This window comes from Peromyscus maniculatus, chromosome 4, assembly GCF_049852395.1.
Source record: "Peromyscus maniculatus bairdii isolate BWxNUB_F1_BW_parent chromosome 4, HU_Pman_BW_mat_3.1, whole genome shotgun sequence".
In the NCBI taxonomy this organism is placed as follows: domain Eukaryota; kingdom Metazoa; phylum Chordata; class Mammalia; order Rodentia; family Cricetidae; genus Peromyscus; species Peromyscus maniculatus.
In genome coordinates, this window is record NC_134855.1 from 78,943,539 (window position 1) to 78,963,708 (window position 20,170).

Here is a 20,170-nt window from a genome sequence, read left to right on the forward strand (position 1 = left end):
AACCCCTGGTTTTATTGCAAGTTCCATAACCTCATTTTTTGAAAATTTTAAAACGTTTTTCTAAACCCTGAAAGACTTGAATAGGAAGTGAAACTTCCCATAGTCTCCTTCTATTAGAAAAAGAGGTATCTGCCCTTCCTTTGTTTCTAGCGCTTGGCTATTGGTCCTCTGCCCTCCGTACTATTAAAGGAAGAAGCATTCAATGGTGCTTGTTTAAGCTGGGAAGGAGGGCTTTCTGCAGGGCTGCCTGATAGGGGTTAGGGACCACAGCAATGTGCTTTCACAGCGATGGAGAGGGACTGGGCTCAGATCCCAACCATACTGGGAAGGTGGGAATTTATAACCAATGGAGTAGGGGCACATCAAGAGTCAGGGGGATTCTGCTAAGGACCTAGCAGGATTCTTGTTAAAGTCAGGCCAGGTTGGCCAGATACCCCTTGGAGGATGGTAGACCATGAGGAACCTGATCAGAGATGGAGAGCCACACACCATTGAGGATGGGGATGCTTGCTAAACGGACTCGGTGGGGTTCTTTGTTGAAACAGTGTTTTAAAGGAAGGAGACAAATAGAGTCTAAAGATGGCGGGATCTAACTAAAGTTTGGTAAAGCAAACTTTTTTTTTCAATCCATTTGTTCTTTCAATAAGTAATCCTTTCTAAACCGACAAGGATGTGATATAATGGTGACATGACAGATTTAATGGTTCCGGCCTTCATGGGCCTCACATTCTCGTGAAAGAAAGGAAGGGAAGACAGATGAGGTGAAACAAACAGGAATTCAGTTGGTGGTACAGACAACAAAAGCGGGCTGTGGGGAAGAGTGAAGGAAGCAGGCCCGAGTGGCCAGGATGAGCTGTGTGGGAGCGAGGCATGGAACAGGCCTGTCAGTGAAGGCTGAAAGGAGGACTCTGAGGAGAGGAAGCAGGGAGGGGAAGGCTTTTGAGGATCAGGACAAAGATCTGCAGCCACTGGCATGAGAATGGTTAAAATGGTGGAAAGAGTGAAGGTGGACAGGCAGGCGGGGGTCAGAGCCTCCGGGGCTCCGTGGGCCACTGATGGGTTGGATTTCATTGATTTGTGACAGGAAGCTTGTCGGGATAGTGAGCTTGTAAACAGGATCCAGAGCTGAGAATATGACCCCCCTATGGGCCGCATGGAAACGTCCCCTACTTCTGTCCCAGTGGCTGTGTGCTGGATTGGAAATGGACCCGATAATTACTGAGCGTCACTTGACTTCAGAACTGTTGGGTGGAGCCTTAAGCCTCTGATTGCACTTAATTATGGTCTCGTTTGTTTCAACTCAGGAGTTTTGAGTGGTAGCATTGGACTTTGGGCACTTCCCCCTTTCTTTTCCATGGAATCTCATCTCCAATGAGCTCTTTCATTGATATGGAAACCCAAGAAAACAATTCAAGCCAGGTGTGGGGAAGTAACGGCCCTAAGTCCAAGGGCAAAGGTTCTTTTATATCCCATTAATACTTATCCAGTTAGGGGTGGGCAAGTGTTTGGAGTAGCAGGGGCTAATCCATACCCCACATTCCCCAACTCTTATGGCTCACCTTATGGCATTTGGTTAATATTCTCTATCTACAATGGGAGCTGGTGCGTACCCCCACTGCCCAAACCCCACCTGATGGGTGCTCCCAAGGTAAGCCTTGCCTCTCTCTCCTCCATCTGACTGGCTCAAATGTACTGCCCCTGGGGAACTTTGTAGCTGATCTTCCTTGGCAAAGTGCCTTGCAAACATGTTTCCTCCGTCTACAAATTACTTGACCTGAGGAAAGGAGGAGGGGGATGAAAGAAAATTGAATAGCATCCTAAATAGCTCATATCTGTGTTTCTCTGGACAGCTTTAAAGGGTGATTGGTGTTTGGAAAAGAATTGACCTCTTGGTTTATGAAGATAAACCCTTCAGGGCTTAATAGGAAGGCATTTTTTTTTTTCCAGTTATTTACAGTCTCAGTGACAAAGTGCTGGCCCCTGGGACTCCATAGCTGATTTATGAGGTGTTGTGATTATGGGCACACTAGAAGAATATCAAATGGGAAGAAACATGAGGGTTAAAAGACATGACAGAAGGTTTGCTTCACCCTCCTGTTAATGCTTAGAGAGCTGTCCTCAGCCATGGCCAGCCTGTACCCCAGGGGAAAGCAAGTGAGGATCAGGCTGGAAGCTGCACAGGGAAGAGCAGAGCCACACTAATGCCACACAAAGTGGCTCTTTCTCAACAAGGTTTGCTCGCATGACCATCTGCTGTGTGGGTAGCCTGTGAGAGGCGTTAGAAAGCCTCATTAGCTCAGACTTGGATAAAAAATGCATGGATGAGGAGAGGCCTTGGTGCCTAGGTTTGTACAAACAGAAGATGTCGTGAAGTTTTTCCAAGAGTAAGGAATCAAATTGAGAAGGGTCTGGGACGACACTTCAGCAGTGTAGACAATACACATTCAAGCTTGAGCTTCCCAGCTACCTGGTGATGCTGGAGTCAGCCCCTCTAACCCTGATGCCCCATCGGAAAAATGAGACCATGTCACCCAGTGAGGTCCTGTAGTCAGTGAAAGGCTGGACAAAGTCCATGTTTTCTGCATTTAAGGACTCTCATCTGCTCTACACAGCCTTTCTTTAGCTTAGGAAAGGACCAGGGGTAGGCCTAATTTCCAGAAGGAGGGAAGGGAGGAAGGAAGGAAGGAAGGAAGGAAGGAAGGAAGGAAGGAAGGAAGGAAGGAAGGAAGGAAGGAAGGAAGGAAGAGAGAGTCTGCTTAGTGGTCTTTTCTTTCCCGACCCCTGCTGTTGGAATCCCTATCTGGGGATTTTATTTTCTTCTTTTTCTCAAAAATATGTCTATAATTGTTAATGAGGTATAAATCGTCCTACAAATATCTTATTTTAGTCAGACCCTGTCAGAGTATGAACAAATTCATGCCCAGTAACACCTCTATTAAATATTACTACTAAATATTATTATAATAATTATAGTAAAGAATGGTCCCAGACAATCAAAAACTAAGTCAAGATGAGAGCATTTTTCCATGAATAGGAACAGAACAGTTTCCAAGTCCTCTATAAGATAATGACAGCATACAAATGTCAATGTGGGCTAGACTGGTATATGGTGGTTGTATGCTTACCTACAAGGAGCTGGGACGGTGCACTAAAAGGAAACTGTTTGGCTTGGTAAGAAAAACCCCCACTTCTGGGCTTTCACAAAGTGAGGATGGTTCTCCTTCTGGCTTTGTGGGTTTGGAATCATGATTGAACTTTCCCAAAGGAGGGTTTCCTTAATTATGGAGTGCTAATACTGACGGGCAGCTTTTAGGGCTGTGGTGAGGTGAAGTGAGGCTCTGAGTGCACAGGTCCTGCTGTAGTGCTTGAAACACAATGAACCAAGCCAGCGCTATTGCTATCATGTGGGGAGAAACCCTTCCAGGCTTCAAAGTCGCCCAACCACATCTCCCTAAATGCACCCCTTGGCTCAGGTGCTTTTATTCTGGCAGCCCCCTCTCTCTTATTCCTTCCCTGTCTTTTTCCTGCTCTCTTCATCATTTTAAATATAATTCCTAACATCCAAGTTTTTTTTTAAATGGACATTTACAAATCCCAATTTATTTCCAGAAAGTCCCTCAGTTAGACCCCAAATTCTAGAAAGGAATTGAAGAACAAGGGCATCAAACAAGATTCCAGAGTCAAAATTCATCTCTCTCAGCCTTTAACTCAGTGTTAACTTATCTCATTAAAAGATGACAAGGCATGCCCCCTTTATTCCTAAAACTCACCTTAGCAATAAAGTTTGCCTTTGAACTTAAATCATCAGAACATGCGTCACTACATCCATAAAACAGTTAAGCCGGTCAATTCAACTGAATATTGTGCTCATTCTCAGCAAAACACTCTGTGTGTGTGTGTGTGTGTGTGTGTGTGTGTGTGTGTGTGTGTGTGTGTGTGTGTGTACAAGAACAAATAAATAAATAAAACGAGGAAGGGTTTTCCTCCAGGTGCAGTTCCCAGGTGGGATTTAGGTCCTGAATTGCTTGCTTAATGATCTCTTCCATGTTATTGTTTTCTTTTGTGTTTTTCAGGTACTCCCCGCTGGGTATCGCCTGCCTGATCTGTGGGAAGATCATTGCCATCAAGGACTTAGAAGTGGTTGCTAGGCAACTGGGGATGTACATGATCACGGTGATCGTGGGCCTCATCATCCACGGGGGCATCTTTCTCCCCTTGATTTACTTTGTAGTGACCAGAAAAAACCCGTTCTCCTTTTTTGCTGGTATTTTCCAAGCCTGGATCACTGCCTTGGGAACAGCTTCCAGGTAGAGGGCAGGAGAAGCCACCTTTCTCCATGTTGGTTCTTTTGTTCTATTTGACACTTCCTGTTTCCCCAAATCTTCCCTGAATTCAGTAAGAACACCTTTCATATCATATGAAAATATTTCTAGAAGGTAAACACTTTGAACTTTTGGCTTGTCCTGGGCAATGCTGAAGCTCCTTTTTGGTTACCCTTGTGACTGGTCAGCAGCTGGACTAGAACCATAACCTCATATTAAATGTTAGGTGGTTGCATGGTGTAAGCTTGCATGCCTAACTGCCTAACGTGTTACTTGAAGCACTAATGTAATGTAGCCTTCAATATCATTCAGAGATTGTAGCATGATGTCGTTCACTTAACATACCACCTGTAATTTGGAAAATTACTATTTACTATTTAAAAAAACTCTACTGAGGTTTTCCCCAATAATTTTTCAAGAGTGGGAAAATCAACTTATTTTGGAAAAGGTGTGTCCATTTTTTATTATGTATATGTGTGAGTGACTGCATATATGTATGGGCTTCCCATACATGTCTGGTGCCCTCAAAAGCCAGCAGAGAGAATTTTGAGCAGTTGTTTGCTGAGAACTGAACCCAGGTCCTCTGCAAACTGCTACCCTGTCTTGCCAGCACCAGGAGAAACAACTCTCACAGGGTAAATGGTGATTTGTTTTCCCCAACAAGTAGAAACCAGCTAATTCTCTGACTTTAGTATAAACCTCTTAGTATACAATTATTCCCTAACTTTCCCTCCTCAAGTCCAGCTTAAATGGTATAACTTTAATAGGAAGGCAGCTCCTGCTTCATTATCTATTTTCATTGCCTAGGAAATCAAAAAGGACCTCAAATATAGGCAACAAAAAATTAGTTTTTGAATATAATCTTGGACAGAAGTTAGCCAAAACACAAACAAAAACAAGTAAAAAAAAAAAAAAAACTAGAACTGTAGAATTTCAAAGACTGAAGAGTTTTACTCTTTCAGACTGAAATCGATGTTTTACTTCTGATATCTGTCTTTGCGTCACAAAATTGAGCCCGAGATCAAGAAACAGACAACTCAAGAGTCCAGCAGATGCCAAAACCCACATTGAAAGGCCACCAGGTCCAGCTGCTGAGCCTGTGACCACCATGTCCTGCTAGGGAGGTGCCCACTCAGTGGCATAGCATGGCTGGAGGCTCCAAGGCCCCTGTTTAGGCAAAGTCACCTCAAGAAACCCAACAGCTCATGGGAAGCCAAATTATATTTGCATATTGCAAGCCAGTGGGAATTCAATAGGAATAGAATAGGAGCTTTCAGAAAGGACTGAACCATGTACAATACTGGGGGCCAGATTTGGCATTCTGTTTCCTGAGATGAAGGGCAACACTTCAAACTTTCCCTGTAACTTCCTTATGCTTTAATTCTCTGTGAAAACGCTTCTCTTCAGAGAAAACGTAGCTGTTTCCCCCTCAAAAAAGCCAAACTTATTTACTTTTATACTTGTTATTTGATCATAAATATGGTATGCCTCAATAGCGACAAAGTTCAGACAAAGGATAAAATTTTGAAGAAGACAATGAACTTCACCAGACTAAGAATTTCTTCAGCTAATGACAATATGTGATAATCCTGTAGTTTAAAAAAAAAAAACTATGCATATATGCTACTCTAGAAACTTCTATTTTTTTCATGGATCAAGAGATCATGAAAATCTTATCTATTAATAGAGATCTTCGCCACTATTTTTGTGAACTTCATTATAGCACACAGGATATGAAAGGCTGGAGAGATGGTCTAGCAATTAAGAGTGCTTGCTGCTCTTACAAAGGACCTGGCTTTGGTTCCTAGCACCCACATGGCAGCTCACAGCCACCTTTAACTCTGGTTACAATACCCTCTTTTGCTTCCCTAGGTACCAGGCATGCACATACATACATGTCGACAAAGCACTCAAACACTTAAAATAAAATGAAATACTAATAGTATACAGTACTCTGTTGCACATGTGCAGAGGTGTAAATCTAAAGCATGCCCATTAAACAGAGCGCTGACAATCATCTCTGCCAGACTCTCTGATGATCCCCTCAGGATACATTCTAGACCTGGACTTGCTGAGTCAAGGAGTACACACTGGTAGTTTTTGAAATGCATCACCAGTTAGCATTTCAGAAAGTCCAGAATTTAATGTTCCCACCAACTGTGTTTGAGGGAGTCTCTTTCCCCACCCACTCACCAGAGCTGGGGATTCTGTGTTGCTTTGATGCATTCCAATCTTATTGGTGGGAAAACCACTCAGCAAATGTGCATGTATTTGATTACAGATGAGGGAAAACATCTTTTTTATTCCTTATTGCCTTTTCCTCCCCATTCCTTGCCTCTTGAGTCATGTGTGAGCCAGCTCATTTTTCTTTGTGGATATTCATCCTTTCCTGGATGGTTTTCAAGCTCATTTTATGCATATGAATTATTAACTCTTACATCACATGCTACAGATAAGAAGCCTCCCTACTAGACATCTGTCTTGAAAATAAATAATGATGTTTGACACTGGAATTTTTAATTTGTATACATTCAAAGCTGTAAATACTCCTTTTTTATTTATAAATTCAGTTTTGCTAAAGTATTTTTTCTATGCACAATTATAGCATAATACATTACATTTTTCTAATGTTCTTGTGAATTTGTCTTTAAATTATTTTAAAAAAATATTTTCCTTTTTAATAGTCAGACCATTATCCTTATAATTCTAAAAGACAAGACAAATCTTAAAGAGATATGGGTGGTATATCCTGGCATTTAAATCAAACTCAAATGCTTGAGTTATCTCAATAAAGCCTCAAATGTTAGACCCAGTCCCCGCCCCCTTACTCTGTACTATAGGGTGAAAAATGTGGTTTTAATCTTCACTTAAAATTTTGCCTGGATGTGGAGTTTCCCCTTCTTTTAAAAGGCAATGGGCAAGACCCACATTCCAAGAATTGAGTCATGGTTTCTTTGCCATAATGGGCAGAAGGGGGAAAAAATCCAGCGCCCAGGACCAACCCACTAAGTACTGCTCTGCCTTATTGTGTTGACGGAGGACCTGGCTAGTCACTTTTCACAGCACTGCAGCAAAGCACCTGCCAGAGACAGCCTAAGGCAGGAAGGTTTCTGTCGGCTCAGGGTCCAACGGGACACAGTCCCTTGTGGTGGGGAAGAGATGGAAACTGTAGCAGGTCTGATCAGGCAGCGGGAGCTCATAGTGTTGGCTTCTCGTGGTGCCAATCAGAAAGCAGAGATGGGACCAGAAACAGAGCCAAGGCTAAAAACCTCAAAGCCCATCCAACTGGCCTCTATTCACTTAAGCCTTATATCTCAAAGGTTTGAAACCACCCGAAACAGGGCCACCATAACAACCATATCAACACTGAGGATGGCCAACTGACTCTTCTTGATGGCTACCAAGGCTGGTGTCAGAGAGGAATGTGTCCCAGATCTCTGGTTTCAGTGCATGCCATTCATCAGAGGAAGAATCTCAAGTATTGGACATTATTGTTAGCAACATCCTAGGGCCTCTCAGATGGGAGCTAAAAGGCAATGGTAGAGTGTCAGTCTGTCAGCAAGGAAGTCACTAAATTCTCAAATCCTAGTTTGGATTAGTTGACTGTATGTGGATTTGGAGGACGTAAATATAAAACCTGCTCAGTAGAAGAATAGGGACTGTTTTCATGCTTCACAAACCATTCCCCCAGTCTCTCTGTCTGAAGACCTTTTGATGACATTTTGGAAAACAATAGATATAACAAGTAACATGAGTTTTGGATCAGTTATAGTATCTAGGAAACCCCCTGAAACAGTCCCAGGAAATGGGGAGAAGGGGTAAGAGGAATAAGAGGACACCAACTTCTAATTAAAACAGCTGAGGCGGCAAGCCCGGAACATGGTATTTCCTGCATGCAAATGAGAACAAAGCTTCACTTCTTACTTGGGCTTATAAGGCTTTTGTAAATGAGATGCATACAGCCCTGGCCCAATTAACTGACTTCTCCTTACCCTAAGACCAACAGGAAACATTACAGAGCCCTGACCTGTAATCATAAAGGATGTTCTGTCTGGTAAGATGACTCCTGGATCAGCTTAAGCTGTGGACTTGAGTGTCTCTTATTTTATACATAGCTTTCAGATTTAATGGTCCGGAGTAGGTCCTGGAATCAGCACATCCCTAAGCTGACCTTTTCTCCCACTGAGAAACTGAGACCTTTGTGAACTTGTCTGGTCTCGCTGAAGACTCAGTTGTAACTAGTATGAAGGGGTAACTATGACTAAGGCTTGAAAGTACCTCCAAATGCTGCCTGCACTGGAAATTTTCCAATTCACTTAAACAGGACAAAAGTAATCTAAGCAAGACAAACCACAAAACAATCCCATGCTGTTTGGCTCTTTTGCTTGATTTCAACATTATTTAAACTCTGAACAAGTCCACCCAATCTCCTTCGCACTACTGTCTAAAAGGATGTAATATTCTGGCCTTGACGAATCTTGTTCCCTTAGGTGTTCTATTTTAGAAGATGTTGAAGCATGCCAAATATTGTAGCCTCTAAGGGTGGGTCATGTGATTGGATCACCAGCCCATGCCTAGGAGGATTGAAAGTGAAGTCACTCCTCACCGCCTTTAGCGATAGATCCCATGATTTCCTGCCCTGTCATTGTGGAGACTGGGAAGTGGCTGGTGGCCATGTCTCTGGGAGTTGACTGCATGTCAAGTTCCCCAGTGGATTGTTCAAAGTTTGGGTTCGTGATGAAGGGTGCACAACTTGTTTGTCCAGCATTCTCCAAATTAGTAAGCCCAACTCACGACAGTTCCCAGGGGCTCCATGCTGTCCAGGCAGTCATTTTGTTGGAACAGCATTTCTGGCATGAAATTTTGGGTCATTCAAAAATTCCTCATTCTTTTTTGCTGTTGACAGCTGATTGCTTTCTGACATAATTCTTTTGCAGCCCAATTCATATGCACAATCAGATGTGCTTCAAGATTTATCCTAAGATGGAAACAGGGACTGAGGGATAGAGGACTTGGCAGGCACTGAGTAGCTCTGAGAAACCAGGACCAACTAAATATTTTGTTGCCTATCAGCAGCTTAGTAAGATTGAATTTAAACTCCCAACTCATTTTTAAAAAATGTTTCTAGTTACTATTTTTGCATGTCACACTGACTAGAAAAAGAACAAAAATTTGCAATGTCATTCTGGTTTGTGCTTTGTCCTGCCTCTAAAGCAGAGTCTCTCTCTCTCTCTCTCTCTCTCTCTCTCTCTCTCTCTCTCTCTCTCTCTCTCTCTCTCTCTCTCTCTCTCTCCACTGCCCCCAGTGCTGGAACTTTGCCTGTCACCTTCCGTTGCTTGGAAGACAATCTAGGGATTGATAAACGTGTGACCAGGTTCGTCCTTCCGGTTGGAGCAACCATTAACATGGACGGTACAGCCCTTTACGAAGCCGTGGCCGCCATCTTCATAGCCCAAATGAATGGTGTCATCCTGGATGGAGGGCAGATTGTGACTGTAAGGTGAGCAAAGCGCGTGCAGGAGAAACAGAGAAACATCCGTCCTCCTCGTTCTCCCTCCACACTAACTTCACTCGGTGGAAGCGGCTGGAGTTTCAGCTCTAGTGAGACACAGCGAAGGAATTACTGGCAAACTTCAAAGGGAAAAGATCGTGACAGGAAGGGAAGAGGCTAGTGGCATATTACACATGCGCACTCACATCAGAGTCCAGACCTGATTGACCCATTATTTGTATGCTCATTCAACACACACAAGGAAAACCAGGCCTGGAAGTATAGTGGCTTGTCCAAGCCTATACCGCTAGTCATGAGCTGGCACGGCTATGACTCGGGTGACATTTACTACTTCTGGGTCCAATTATTCTGTCATTAAAATATGTTCCCTTCTGGGTAGGTGATCCAGCTCAGTGGATAAAGGCACTTGCCACCTGACATCCATCCTCAGGCCCCACATAATGGGAAGAGACAACCAATTCTTTTAGGTTGTCCTCTGATCTCCAGGTATATACCATTTGTACACATAAGCATGCAAAATTAATATTTAAAATATGCTCTTTTCAGTGTTCCAAGGCATGATGGTAGATTCCTCAGTGTGACATAGAACATTTTACTGTAAATAAATACCACACAGTGTGCTTTCACCAATGCTTTGACCTGTATTTATACTATTGTTTTAACACTGAGAACATTGTCCTGAGAGGTCATCTAAAATGCACTGCTCCTCCATAAACTCAGATCCTGTTTGTAGGTAGAGTCATTGACAGTGTCATTCTTCAAACTGTTCAGTGTGCTGACACTATTACCATGAAATCACTTCGACTCCAACTGGGAGCTTCTGTTAAGTTAGAAGACAGTTTCTGGCTTTAGTTAAAGTAGAAAACACAACAAAAAGCCAATGAACGACCTCCTGGTTCCACTTACATCCCACTCCCACTCACAGTGGCTTGATGTCCTCATCTACAAATGAGGAAGGTATTCAGAATTGGGGACTGTGAATCGGCAGTTGGTGGGCTGAAGCCAACTCCAGGCCTTGCTATTTGCTTTGCAATGTGCTGTAAACTAATTAGAACATTAGTGTCTTTGAAGACAGGTGTTTTCCATTTACTGCTGGCCCCTGTTCCTCACCACCCATACCTGGCCTGGCCACCACTGCTTGTCCCCTTAAGACGGTTAAAGTTATTACTTTGGGATGTTGTGAATTACATTCCCTTTCTGTCTCAGATTCTATGAGATTGGTAAATACAAGCAACAGGTGGATGGCATTCTGTGTAATCAATGTATTTGCAGGCAAAAGAGAATCCAAAGAAGTGTAACAACCACAGCCCCACTGATTCATTCTGTGGAAAGATTAGATTGACGTGGAAATAACTTTCAGCTTCTGCAATGAGAACAACTCCAGTCTTGTGGTGCCCCCGGGGTGGCATTCTTCATATCTCACCTCAGACATTCCCAGCAATCTGAAAAGGAAGGATGGCTTTTGTCCCCATTTCACTGGAACAGTAATATGAGGCTAAGGGTGTTTATATGAAACCTAACTTTCAGGGTGTGGATGCTGTAGGCAGGAGTCACATGTTGACCCCTTAGGCAACTCTTTCCATCTCTATCCCTTTCCTTTCTGGACTGAACTCAAAGGAAGGTGTTGGAAGACTAGTTTTGGTCTTGTCTCTATTGCACACGGGGAAGAGGCCATACCCTTTACGTCCTGATTCATACAGTGGCCTTTCCTCCCTTCTAACTTTTGTCAATAAGGTCCTTCTCTACTTTAGAAATTCTGGTGACAGCTGGTGTCTGTTTGGCCTTCAGCTCATTCTCTAGGAGGCCTTTGGTGTCTTAGGATTACTTTAAGTGCCAGTCATAAGAGATGAGAAGGGGGGGGCATTTATGTCTGATTTCTCCATGTGTTGAAGTTATTGAAAGGTCATACTCAGGCACTGGAAATTGAAATTCTCAGTGTTTTATGAGTTGACACCCCAGAAGAACTACCACCTCAGAGCTGTGCCTCATTTGTCTATCTGGGAGCCTTTTAGGCAGCTCAGAGTTATTTTTGTTGGGTTACCAGTTCCTTCCATTTCCTTAGAGTAATTCCAGAAGATTTTAATGAACATTCCATACACATCAAAGCTTGGCTGAATAACTAAGTAAGAAAACAAAGAAAAGAAAACCTTACTAGGTTTAACATTTGATTTGGAAATATAAACAATGCCTTGTGTAGCCATTTCATCTGGCAGATGAGGAACCTGAGGCTCAAAGACTCTACCTGTCCAGAGGATGGCTAAAATTCAAGTTCCCAAATTTGGATATATTCTTCTGTTTACTAAAGATCTTAATTTGTGGCCTTTGAAGTGGCTTTAAAAACTGGGTAATGGGGTCTGAATATATCAGCTGGTGAGAATAAAGCATGGAGAAAAAAAAAAGAAAGAAAACTTGTCCAAGATCATATCTATAAGTGCTGAAGTAGGATTTGAACCCAGGCCACCTAAATATGGGTCACACTGCCTCTGCTCTAATTGGATAGATACTATTAGGCTGCCTGTGTGTGTTGATTTATCTGACCTTTACAAACACCTTGTGTTGTATATGCTAGAGTGGAACCTCCCATCTCCTCATCTATATCATGAAGGCAGCAATCACAGAATCAGGGTGGTTGAGAGGAGCATCACACATGGCACATATCACATATCAATAGATGGGAGCTATTGAAATTGTTACTAGCAATGACATTCAATAAGATAAAACAGTAGTCCTATATTAGTAAGTGAAAAAGTGGCTGATATACAGTGAGTACCACAAATTAATCACAATGGGAAGCTCATTTCAGATCAGAGTATCAAACATGAATCTTGTCCTAACAGATATCACAGGAGACTTCCAAGTTCCATGCTTAAAAACTCTTAGGTGAAAGGGCTTCTTGCCTTAATGAAGCCTTTGACCAAGCAATGATGGTCTTTCATTCTTGGGCTTGACAGCAACCAGGCTTACCCTCCAGAGCATCCTATGCTATTAAAATTAGAGCAGTGAGTAAGTGATTGGGATTTTACTGGCATTACATAATTTTATCTACTTGGGACTTATTTTATGTTAACAATGCTACTGTTGGGAAATTTAACCGAGCAAAGGATAAGGTTGGCCATGTATGTTTAAATCTTGGCCTCTGGGCACGTTTAGCCAAATCCTCCTTAATTGTAGACATCTGAAGGTCTGCCTCCACAGGCTCCCACATAGCTCATGTGCAGTTCTCTGCCTGCAACGTATTTGGGGGTGGTGGTGGTGGTGAGGGATAGCCAAGTCTAGCTTTATGATGTGCCCTTGTCTAAGTCCCTCCTCTTCTCTTCTCCCTCATGTAGGAGAGCAATGACCAAGAACTTTCTGTATACTTATTAAATCATAGACCTCTCAGGGTCATCAAGAGCCGGCTTGTAGCAGAATCAAACAGAGGAGTGTTCAAATCCCAGAAGACCACATTGAATCTGAGTGACCCTAAGTTGCCCACCCTTCCAGTCCCTGCTTGTCTTCTGGTGAAAGAACATGTCTGTGTACCTTGCATGGTTGTTGTGAGGTTCTGCTTTGATGTTGTGTACATCGAACTTGGCAGAGCTTCCAGGAACTTGACTCTGGAGAAGCCAGCCAGAGGAGTGGAATACTAGAGAAAGCAGAACAGGTCAAGGGGCCAGGGGCAGGCTGAGAATTCTCTAGATAACACTGTCTGTAGAAGGGCAAAATTACTGTTAAGATTTGACTCTCAACAAGAATTTTGTACATACAGGATTTTGCCTCACAGAACCAAAAACTAGTCAGATTGAAATGGCCATGGTGATTGTAAAAGTGACTCATTACCAAAGCAACCGATGCTGTAAATCAAACAGCCAAGGCTAAGGATGACTGGAACATGGGAATCCCCTCTTCCCTTCTGTTCTGTCCTTATTGGGGAAGGTCTGAGGAGTCCCAGCTGTCTGGGGCTTTAGGGAAGTTTCACTCCTAAACTGTTCACCTTGTCACTAAGTTCTTGATAAGTATGACAGTTTATTTGGCTAGGAGGTTGTAATATGCCCAACCTCTCTTAAGTGCCTTTGCACTTACTGGTCCTTACCAGTTGACTGTTGACTACCTCATGAATGAGACACACTCATTACTCTTTTGTACGGATGTGGAAGTCAAGGTACAAAGAGATGCTGTTGCCCAAAGTCATGTGCTTGATAAGTGATAGAGCTAGGATTTGAACCTAGATTGTTTAAGTCAAAAAAAAAAGTTACTGCACACTATCTGCTGTCTTAAATGGATTCAGTCATGGAGTTCTCTAGAACCCGACACCAGCTCCATGCTGGTCTGACAAGGAAGGTCACAGACATGTTCTGTAGATCACACCTAGGCAGGCATCTGTAATAATACCTGAAAAGGGTGACAAAATGAAACAAGTATGCCAACTCACTGGAGCTCCAGAGGCTTTCCTTTTCCTCAGAGCCCTCTCAGTTACAGGACTTGGGATTCTAGGCTGGGTCACACTGATGGTCTGACTTTGTTAAAACTTTCTGAGAGCCTGGAATTTGGTGCCTGAGTATTTGCTCTAGAAACATTCCAATGTTTTCACTACAAAGCAAGCAGCCCCCGTATTTTTAGCACTCACAAAAATCACACCGGGGAGCCCTATTTTAAGAAGCAACATTCTATTTAGAAGTGACAGCTCTAGGTCTGAGGAGATGGCTTGCTTGACAAACACAGGGACCCGAGTTTGATGCCAAAACCCCTACAAAAATGCCAGGCATGGTGGCAAGTGTGTTTAATCCTAATACTGGAGAGTGGAAGACAGGCAGATACTTGGGACACAGTGGCTAGCTGGTGAGTTCTAAGCCAATGAGAAACCTTGCCTCAAAGGAAGTGGATGCTGTACCTGAAGATGACATCTAAGAAAGTCCTCTGACCTCTATACATATACGCTAACATGTACATGTGCATACACACACACACACACACACACACACACACACAATTAAGAAGAAAAAAGAAATGATCCATTCTATAAAATGACAGGTACAAAGATCACAAAGTCACTGCCAGTTGGTGAGCCTCAGGAACCCTCTGGTATGTAGACAGGACACTTGGACTCAAGATTAACCTTTGAACTTTGGGGACAGTTCAAAATGGTGCCAGGATTCCATTATCATTACGTGACACCCTCTTTCTGAATAATGTGTTTTCCAGCCTTGGGAGAAATGTCCAGGCAAGTGAAACTGAATGTCTCCTGGAATATGTCTATTGCTTCCCCTGATGTCCACTCTGTTGGTTCTGGACATTTTCTGTCATCAGTTCTCATGTTAATGTTGGCAATGATCTCCTTAGACTCTTGCCACATAGTCCAAAGTCTGTGGCACTCACAGACACGTGGAGGCATATACAGAAATGAATGCAGCTGTCTTCCCATAGGATGGGTGAGGGTGATTTAGTTCTTCATCTTTAATATTTCCATGCCTATTTTTAGAACTTCAACTGCCTTAGTACTGTGTACATTAGACTATTTGGGTATCACTATGGGAATATGACTACAATCCATGAATTTATAAGCCTCCATTATTGTTGAGCTCAGTTCCTGGATATTAGTAGAATATTTCACATTTCTTTATTCCAAGGAGAAAGAAAGGAAGAGATTTTTAATGACTGTAGGAAAATTGGAAGTTTTTTTTTTCTTATCTCTAAGATTGCAAAAGATGTTTGCCAAGACTCTTTCTCTTTCCATGACCTGGGCTTCTCTGTCCTTGCAGCCTCACAGCCACCCTGGCAAGCATTGGTGCAGCCAGTATTCCCAGTGCCGGGCTGGTTACCATGCTCCTCATCCTAACCGCGGTGGGCCTGCCGACAGAGGATATTAGTCTGCTGGTGGCAGTGGACTGGCTCCTGTAAGTGCCTGTGGGCTGGGTTCTTCTGGGGACTGTGAATGCTGCCTTCCAGGAGTAGACAGATGACAAGACTACAATAAGACATTAGCCAGTCTCCCTTGGTAATTCCGTGTGTCCTTCCTCTCCCTCTCCTATAAAAGTTGCTGTGCCTACTCAGGAGAAGCCAAGAGTTAAAAAGCAACTTGAGGACCTCATAGTCTAGTGGAGGGATCAGATAGCTCATAATACAAGGATAAAATATAGCATTGAAAGGAGCTTGGGCTACAACTCAGTTGGTAGAGTGTATGCCTAGCTTCCGTTCCCAGCCCTGCATAAGCCAGGCAGCTCCGTCCTTGGCTGCAATCCCAGCACTGAGCAAGCGCAGCTGGATGATCAGGAATTCAAGATCATCCTTGGATACATTAGTGAGTTTAGGGCTAGCCTGGGCTATGTGACACCCTGTATCAAAAAGAAAATGTAGCAGTAATGATTCAGCTAACGATATATGCAAAGAATCTCAAAACACTCTACTGAGTGAGTGGGGTCAGATACAAAAGAATGTGCACTGTATAATTGTGTTTTCATGAAACTCTAGGGGAAGACACTATAAGCCATAGCTGTGAACAAATGATCAGTGGTTCCCTTTGAGGAATGAGAGAAATGTCCCATATTCACAGGTGTTTCTATTTGTCACAACTGGTTGAACTATTTGCTTAAATAAGTCGGTACTTTTTAACATATATAAATTACAGGAATAAACATAATTTATGGTAGCATGCAGGTAAAAGCACAATGATGGAAAGAGTTATCTGTGTCTGTCTAAGACGGAAGGGCAAAATGGGAGGCTCTGAGAAAACGGCAGAAGTGGTTGCTGAGTTTGGGTACACGCTACCTGTCAGCCTCTGTCATAGCCTATCACAGTCCTGAAAGTTTGCTGTGATCATTCCCATACTGTAGGTCAGACGTCTGAGGCTTGGACTCAGGAATGAACAGAGATTTGACCGTAGGCTTGCCTCGCTCTGGAGCCCTTCACATTCTTGTTCACAGTCAGATTCAAGTTTCCGAAGGCAGGGGTAGCTATGTGCAGTCATAACTGATAAGAAGCGCAAGATACTTACTCAGAGGAGAAACAGGACATCCCTATCAAAACCGTCTGTGCAAAGGCCACTGGGGGCTACAAACAATGTGGAGACTTTTAAGTGATGGAAGGTGAGGTAAGATGGACAGCACCCTTGGAGGCCATGTAGGGAGGCTTGAATCTGACCATGTGCGTTTGGCTGCTGCATTTCCCAGGGAAGAACGTTTTACTAGTGTGGAAGATTAATAGTCCATTTATAAGTGTGGACAACCCTGGGTAGATCATCCCTAAGCAGGGAGGTTGGAATAGAGCCTCTCTAAGGGCCTTGAGGACACTGCTGTTCTTTGAAAATCATACCAATGTATCATGCCCACTCTTGCTGTTAAGTGATTGAGTGCTGGACAGTGTAACAGTTTCCATCTCTGCCAGCACTTGTTACAGTGCGTCAATTAACACGAGAGGCACACTCTAACAAGTGCTGGCGGAGATGGAAAGCCAAAATGGCTGCACTTCCTTTTCAGTGTTTAGGATGAAGACGCTACATTTTACTGACTTAGGTTTGTATCTCCTTCATACTCACACTCTTCCAGAAATGCAAAACCTGAAGGTCACAGGGGAAGGCTAGAAGGAAGCCTGGTCTCTTCATATTTGCGCCCAGTGTTGGTGCAGACAGCAGGGATTTGGTTTGGGGCAAGAAGAGGCTCCGTGGACACAATCTGTTCAGTCTCACGGGGCTGCTGGGAAGGCGCAGCATTGTTTGGCTGGCTCTTTCATATCAGAGACACCTTGGAGAGATGGCTTGACTAGGACCCCATGTCTGTCCGTGCCATCCTCTCACATCCTGGCGGAGGGTCCTTCTCCGACCACTTCCTTTTTTTTTCTGTGCCCTGCGCTGGCACCAACAGGCTATGGCATCTACTCAGGCGAGGCAGCTGTGAGTCAGTGGTGGTGCAGGGTAAGAAGAATCAGGAGGGAGTAAAGTAAAGGAGACAGAGGTGTGAGGTGACCATAGATGGGGAAAGGAGGACATTGTCAGTGTTTGGGGACGAAGGACAGAGGAGTCTGCCAACCCTAACCCCACACAGTGTCCCCGTGCTGCTTGTTGCTTTCGCTCTCTTCCACCTTTTTCCTCTTGAGCCTCTTCAGTTTCTGCTGTGGAGTCTCTTGTCTGCTGCAGCTCCATCCCCTTATCTCTTCTTGGACCCTTTTTTTTTCTCTATGAAGCCTGAAATCCACCATTAGAATTCATCTTTTCAGAGCTAGGGCATGGCTCCCGTAGTAATTGCCTTGCAAGCCTGAGGACCCGAGTTCAATCTCCAAAATCCATATAAAAGCAGCAGGTGAGTGCCATCAGCATGATTCAGTGAGTAAAGACGTACTTCCTGTGCAAGTCTGGCAACCCAAGTCCCATCCCTAGAACTCAGGTAAAGTGGAAGGGGAGAACCAGTTTCACAAAGTGACCCTCTGTCTTCAACATATGCATCGTTGTGGCACACACACACACACACACACACACACACACACACACACTAAAAATTTATAAACTGGTCATAGTGATTGATGCATAATTGTAACCCCAACACTCGGGAGGCAGAGACAGGCAGGTTTGTAGCTGAACATTTTAGCCAAATCAGTGAGTTCCAGGTTAGTGAGAGGCAAGTAGATGGTATCTATTGAGAAAGAGCTAAGAGCTGGGTTTGATTTCTGGCATGTCGCCAACATACATATACACCTGCACACACGAAGAAGTTCACCTTTTAAACATTTGTACTGGTGGAGCATCCCCCCTCAGTGGAACACCAGAGTCTCTGAGTGGCAAGTATGCATCATGTTATCAGGAATGAGGGGAAGACACACATATTGCGCAGGTACTGCTGCATCTTTACATCTGTTTTCCTTCACCCCTGAAGAGCTCTATGGTGGATGTCTTAGATGAGGAAACTGTTGATCAGAAGAGTCAGTGTCTTGCTGAGGCACAGTAGAGCTAGTAGGAGCAAATGACTCTCGGTTGTTTCTCAGTTGTTAACACAAAGTCAGTCAGTGGAGAAGGGGAGCAGAGAGGTCCAGAGTTGGAAAAGCTGAAGAAGATAGGCTTCCTAGGCTCTCCTCCGAGGCTCTCCTTGTTTGCTCCATTAGAAACTCACATTGAAATTTCACGTTCATTTGGACAGAATTAAGAGGTGGGACTTCGAGAACTGCTTGCTCCAGGAAGAGTGGCACTGGTGGCACCGTACAACGATGACATCAGTCCCTTCTTCCTCTTGCATTGTCCTGTGACCACCTCGTATATGATGACACAGGAGCTTGGCCACACCATATTCTGGTGCCTTAGTCTAAGACTTCCCAGCCTAAATAACTCTAAGTAAAATCAATTTCTGTTCTTTATAAATTGCCCAGTCTCAAGTGTTTTGTTATAGTACTACAAATGGACAGAGACATTCTTGAGTCTATGTACTAACAGCCAAGAACCTTTTGTTTGCCCTGTTTTCTTTTTTTTCCGCTCCCATGGTTAAACTAGTAACCAAATGAAGTAGGACAATGAAGTAGGATCGGAGCCTTAGCTACTCCTAAAATCCCAAGTTCTCTGGCCCCAGCAAGTCTGTCATTGTGAGCCCTGGAGTTCTTGGCAGTCTCCTGCTCTCAAGCTGGCTTGGGTGAGAGTCACTTCATGAAATATTCAAGACCCTGCCTGTGTCTGACCTAAATGTTAACAAATGGAATAGGAGGGCTGGATCCTCTCTGATCACCCCATGCAAGTGCCCACATGCTCACACTTGTGTGGGAGGATATGGTGTCCTAACTGTATGTCTGCAGTGTGCCAGCAGGAAGGAGTTGGCTGACCACCAACAAATATGATGCTCTGTCTAGATTAATTTTCTTGATGAAATCATGCAACAAACAAACAAACAAACAAACAAACCTCTCCAGAGCTGGAATGGGAAAGAAGAGCACCAATGAATCAATGGAAAATTTTTCCTTTTAGTTCTAAGGCTCTGATCTCAGAAGGGCTGAGGCCGTGTGGTCAAGGAAAGAAGGAAGAAGTGTGGAGGATCTTGGGAAGATGTGCATCAGAGTTGGGTTAGATCTGTTTTCAATCAGTACTGATGCCACATTCTTTCCTACCAGAGAACATTCTGGAAACAAGTGCCTAAACTTGCTAAGCTCCAAGGTTTTGGATGCTACTCCCTGGTGTGTAGGTAGGGCTGGGGGCTGGGTTGATATAGGGGTGCAAGAGGAGGCTGTCTGGTCTTTAGAAAAGTAGTTGATGGAGGAAGAGCAGAAAGAAAGAGACAGTGGTCAGTGTTTTCTTCTGTAGGCGAAGTCTGGAAGATTTTTATACTGCTAGCAATTTTTCAATTTAAAACCAAACAGAGCCTCCAGTGACATTTAACGTGTCACGGTGTTT

The 20,170-nt window shown here is 43.6% G+C and overlaps 1 protein-coding gene across 5 annotated transcripts in view; it reads left to right on the forward strand.

Annotated features, from left to right (window-relative positions):
* The window catches only part of Slc1a2 (solute carrier family 1 member 2), a 132,822-nt gene that overhangs the window by 92,900 nt on the left and 19,752 nt on the right, over window positions 1-20,170 (forward strand). For all 5 annotated transcript variants that reach the window (XM_076570165.1, XM_016002204.3, XM_042275811.2 and 2 more), the window contains exons 7-9: window positions 4,074-4,307; window positions 9,628-9,822; window positions 15,573-15,707. In XM_076570165.1, the coding sequence (XP_076426280.1) occupies window positions 4,074-4,307; window positions 9,628-9,822; window positions 15,573-15,707 (564 nt within the window). The remainder of the gene's footprint in view (window positions 1-4,073; window positions 4,308-9,627; window positions 9,823-15,572; window positions 15,708-20,170) is intronic.